This window comes from Impatiens glandulifera, chromosome 6 (assembly GCF_907164915.1).
Source record: "Impatiens glandulifera chromosome 6, dImpGla2.1, whole genome shotgun sequence".
Lineage (NCBI taxonomy): Eukaryota > Viridiplantae > Streptophyta > Magnoliopsida > Ericales > Balsaminaceae > Impatiens > Impatiens glandulifera.
In genome coordinates, this window is record NC_061867.1 from 46,785,121 (window position 1) to 46,790,814 (window position 5,694).

General features: G+C 28.2%; 1 protein-coding gene across 1 annotated transcript; it reads right to left on the bottom strand.

The window, feature by feature from the left end:
- Positions 1–219: 219 nt before the first annotated feature.
- On the bottom strand, positions 220–5,425 carry LOC124943697. The gene is made up of 6 exons (XM_047484173.1): positions 5,312–5,425; positions 2,532–2,618; positions 1,662–1,817; positions 1,517–1,570; positions 852–995; positions 220–573 (listed from the first exon to the last, which is right to left on the bottom strand). Exons 1-6 carry the CDS (start codon positions 5,423–5,425, stop codon positions 220–222), a joined length of 909 nt encoding a protein of 302 aa, XP_047340129.1.
- Positions 5,426–5,694: the final 269 nt, after the last annotated feature.

Here is a 5,694-nt window from a genome sequence, read left to right on the forward strand (position 1 = left end):
AAAATGGATCCCTTTTTGGTCCTAGGCCGTGGCCTAGGCTGCCTACCCCTTTTTGGCTTGTCAATTTAGTTCTTAAAAAAATTGTATCGATAAATTGTAATAAGTTAACGTTGTTGGTGCGAGAACTCGAGAGTTTGTGATTAAACAATATCTATATTTATTTTTATTTATCAATAAAAAGGATTTAATCAGCAGAACATTGAATCAAAATAATATAATTTAAGGACAGATTCCAGAATAACCGGGTCCTCCGTAAAATATAGAATTACCAAAAACAAGTGCACCATAACATGGACTAGCTGTCATAAAAACTTCATGCAATTCTTCAACTGGATTTCTGTATTGGTCATAAACTTTAATTTCAGATACAGTACTTGTTCCATTTTCATGGGCATATAGTCCATTTCCCATTTGAGTAGTTGTGTGGTGACCTTCATTTTCCTTATTAAGAATCTCTCCACCAAAATCCACTCTATCAGCATATTCACTCAATGAAGTGAAGAGATTCTTAGGAAAATATCCTATGATAATACCATTTACATATAGCCACCAGTGTCCATCCTCACCATAATCCTGTAAAAAAATTTTGTTCAAACATAATAAATATATTGGGCCGCAACCCATCAGTCAATCTTCTGGTTTTGATTTGCAATTAAATACAGTTTTATTTTTTCAATTATAATTTAAATTGAAATGGCCCAATAATTATTAATTAAGGCTCCCATTTGAGACATTTTAACTTTTTTTTCAAATGAATAAAATATTAGAGTTGTTTTTGTTATAACTTAATAAATTAATTATTAAAAGTTTATAATACGTTTGAATGGTTTCAAAATACTAGTTAGATTTACCTTATAGACCATAATTGTTAGGAAAGTTAATTGCCCTCCAAGAGTGGAAGGAGAAATGGGTTGACCAAGTTGAATGCTGAAATCAATTTGTACAAATCCAGCGCAATCATGGTCATAACAACCTGTAGTATTGTAACCATCTCTCTGTATAAACAATAAACCAGTTCTATCAATTTAACGAATATTTGGTTAAATTGATTAATCCTAACATACACACCCACTTAAGGCTTGTTCGGATTCAAATTTTTTAAATAACTGTATTATATAAAACGTAATGATCGGTGATAATGTTAAAGATATTAGAAATTTTTGGTAAAAAATTTAGGAGTATTAATATATAATGATAAAATAAATAAAAATATTATTTAAAATATATGGTATTTTAGTATTTTTTTTTTTTTGAGAACGCTGGGTTCCGCTACTCCGATGGAGTGCGACTAATCCCCGCGGGTTAAGTACATAGCCCACAAACATACTTAACCAATTAACCAGGCGCAGAACATGCCGCCTGACGGGCTCGAACCCAGGACCTCATGGAGGCCTGGGGGATATCTACCTCTTGTTACCACTAGACTTAAATAATGTTATTTAGAGAGAAGTAGTGAAATAATATTTAATTATGTTAAATTATTTTAAATAATTCTATAAAAAAATGTCTTACTTACTGTCCAAAATATGAATAATCTTGGTTGATCATCACCATATTTTATTGGATAAACCTGGGGTAGTATCAACAACAACAAAAATAAAACTGGTTAATTTCTTTACTATAATTTCTAAATTCTCACGTTGAAACATTTTTATACTTACTATCCATCCGACTTCAATGGTATTTGTGTTTGAACCATTTCCCGAAGTAATCCATATTTGAGCTAAACTAAATTCATTATGCTCGACTTCAGGTTTCCATACCGTAAACGTTGCACTTGCTCCAAATAAGCGACCATAATTTTGGACTACAGCATACTTTAATGAACAATAGAAAGAATGATATAAAATATCAACATATATAATATTAATATTTTTTTTCTAAAGTGCAATTATTGTAGGTTGGTAATAATCTTTATACTATAAAAAAAATTAAATATATATCGCTTAATTTTGAAGTTATATTTTGTATTGATAATGCTATTAGGTTTAAATGCTTTATTAAATGAAAGTTGAGTTGAGTTCTTTGATTACCTCGTGCACCTCTTCGTATGGGTTTAAAAATAAGCTACTATTGAAATGAGGCGAAGGGTGTTTGCGAGTGATAGAATTTGTACTCCTTCTAATGGGAACAGTTCCTTCTGGGCATTTTCCGTATTTTTGCCATTCTTGAGATATTTGTCCATTGGATGTTGATTCCATTTTGATTTCGATGGGGTAAGAGCTATGTTCCGTCTAGTTGAATTTGAATTATCAAACATTTGTATAAGATTAATTTGTTTTTCTTTTTCCTAGTATATATATTAATGCATTATAGTATTTTACTAGATCGGGAACTCAAACTATGTTTGAAAGAAAGAATTAAATATTTCATATGAATATTGAATAGATGAAATATTGTTCTAAAATATATCTTAATATATATTAACAAATTTATTAACATTTTTTCCGTTCAAACCGAACTTCACTACATTTCTAAATGTTTTAAAATAAAATTGACAAATTCAATCAATAAAACAAAATTAATAATACCTTTAAATCTTTAGTATTATCAACTATAGGACCATGGTTGGATGCAAGTTGATTATTCATGTTAACACAATCAATCACATCATCACCCTACAAAATAAATGATATAAGAAAATATAATAAAGATGATAAATAATCCATATATACATTGAATTTAGAATTGGACAAGAATTATAATGACCCACTATGGTTTGAACAGTGTCCTGGTCCTTTAAACCCTTTGAACTCTTTGTTGTCCCAGAAACATAGTATATAAATTGCCATGTTATCAAGGTTACTAGAAATATTGAAAAAACAATATTAATATTATGTTTCTTGAGAGCCATTAAAGAGTTTATATTAAAAATGGTTTCTTAAGTTCCTTACTATTTAAATATAGATTGATTAAACAATAACTAGACATTATAATAACATCTTTCTTTTACTTTTGAATTTTTTTTTCTAATTCTTGAAATATTTTCTCTTTTATGACCTGTTTTAAAAGAAAGTTTTGATAGCCCAATTGTTATTTGTAGTTCAACTTTGTGTATTTTTTTAAATGAGTCATAAACTTTAAATTTATATATATGTGCCTCAAATTATTATAATTTTTTTATCATACAATTTTTATATCTTTATAATAATCTTGAATGAATAAATAATGATTATATATATGATATAATTATTTTAAAAAAAAATTATCGTATTTTTTTAACAATATAATTGTTTAAATGTTATAGATGTTATTTTATATTATTTGTAATGACAATCGTTCTAATTATTTAGCAGAGATTCTTTTATTATAGTTTGATTTGATTTTCTTAATCCATTATTATTATGAAATAAAAATATATTGTACTTATCTGGAAGAGTGATTGATATTTTAATTTTTTATAATTAATTATTTATTAAAAAAAATTGATCAACAATAATTAATTTAATATGATATAGTAAATTTAAATATACTATAACATATGTATTTAATTAATAAAAATTATCCCATAATATTTTATGCATTTCAATTATATAGTTTTTCATTCAAAGGTATCAAAACCTTCATTTTACAATTAATTCTTATCGGTAAACTCATTTCTAATAGTCTTTTCTTTTATTTATGGTTAATAATAGTCATTTTGTATAATCGATTTTATTAAATTAATGATTAAAATTTCAATACATAACCTATTAATTAAACAAAATCTGACCAATTTTTATATATATATATATATATATATATATATATATATATATAAACTAAATTAATTAAATTAGACAAAAATGTATACAAGTTGTTTATTTTTTACCCAAATAGATAATAAATAAATTTTTATTTTATTTTTGAAAAACAGCTTAACGTTATTTCATTAAAAATCTCAAAAGTGGGAGAGGGTCAAAATTAAAGTTAGGCAATCTCTATCTTTGATTAAAAGATGACAAACAACGACCTAGAGTATCTTATTGGAAATATCAAACACACAAAAATTATAGTAAAAAACAACAAAAGCATACAAGGCCTACAGTTTTAAAATTCTGAATCTAGTGTGAACTTCCTTTTTGACTACGCTTACTCTGCTTTAGAATCCCAATTTGCATTCCTCAAAACCCAATTTGCATTCCTCGAATTCTAGCAATTATATTTATGTCGCATCCTCACTTATTTGACTCTAGGTTTTACTATCACAGATCAAACTATTGCATATGATGATGTTTATTTTTGAGTTGCACATTTAATGTCTTTAACTTTGCCTGAGTTGTTTCGATCTACTTTTATAGTCTCCTATTCACTTTCCTCCACTGCTTTTCTATCACTTCCATCTGCTAATTTTCCATTTCTTTCATCCTCCTGATTCTTCACATTTTTCTTCCTCTAATTCTTTTTCATTTTCACCCTCTATTTCTTCTTCTTTATCTGATTCTTTATCTTCTCCTTCCTCTAATTTTTCATCTTCTCCTTCTTTTGAATCTCAACATTTTCATCATCTTCTTATTCATCTTTAGTTTCCTCTAGATGTTTTCCAGTTCAGGATTCTTCAATTTTATTTTCCTAAACTTTCTCATTCTGCTCCTGAACTTTTAGGCTATAATTGTGTTGCTGAACTTTCAAGATCTTATGTTGTTCTTCAATTGTTTTTTCACATTGATTACTCACATGTTCAAAAGTATTGCAGAATGCACATCTGTTTGGCCTCCATTCATATGAAATATCCATGATTGTGGGCTTACCTCTTCTGTCAATAACTGTCATTTTTTTGTTAGAGTACTTCTAGGGTGCACTTCAATGTTTATCATAACATATGTGATGTGTTCTCTTTCTTCCGTGATTGAGTCCATATACAATGGTTTTCCTAATAGACTAGCAAAATGACTAAATGCTTCTGCATTGTACATATGAGCCAAAATGTTCCTTAGTTTGAACCAAATTTGAGTTGTTTCTTTCGGTTTTCTACGTAGGTTCAATCCTTCAGACCATCTTTCCGGCTTCATGAAGTTTGACCCAACATAAGTATGTCCCAACTCCAGAATATTCTCCAAATTTGTTCCCTTCTTGAACTTTAGGAAATAAGATCATTGATATTTGCAGATACATTTTCCAGTCCAATATTCTCTCATTACTTTAGCAATACATCCTTAGTGACCAAGAAAGATACACGATTTTTTCCTATATAGTTACCAACAACTACATATTCCCAGTCTTTAATGCATTTCTCTTCAACTTCAAGGGATAATTTAAACTCAAAAGGAGATTTGAGAATCTCAACCTTTGGTTTAAAATCCCCCAAGTAAATTTTGCCTTTATATTGTACCTGAGTTTCAACTTTCTGTTCAGTGTTTTTCTTCCAAACTTCATTTACTTTCCAACTGGAGTTACTTCTGATAGTGTAATTATTGGTGTTTGGGCACTTCATTAGCTCCCGCATTGTCTCTACACACCAACTAACTATCTTATCATATTCTTCTTTTTTAAGTAAATTCCAGTTCTAAAGGTATTGAATATTAAGTTGGGCTATAAACTGTTGAGTTTTTTCCATGCTAAAAACAATCTCTTCTTTCTTCGCATGAAATAGCAATTTCGAAATTTGATTATTTAGTCCGTAGAGATTAGCCCTTTTATTATATTCAACCCTCCATTTTCCATCTTTGTTGACTTCTGCCTGAATACTTTATGTCATTTTAGTTTTTTTCTGAG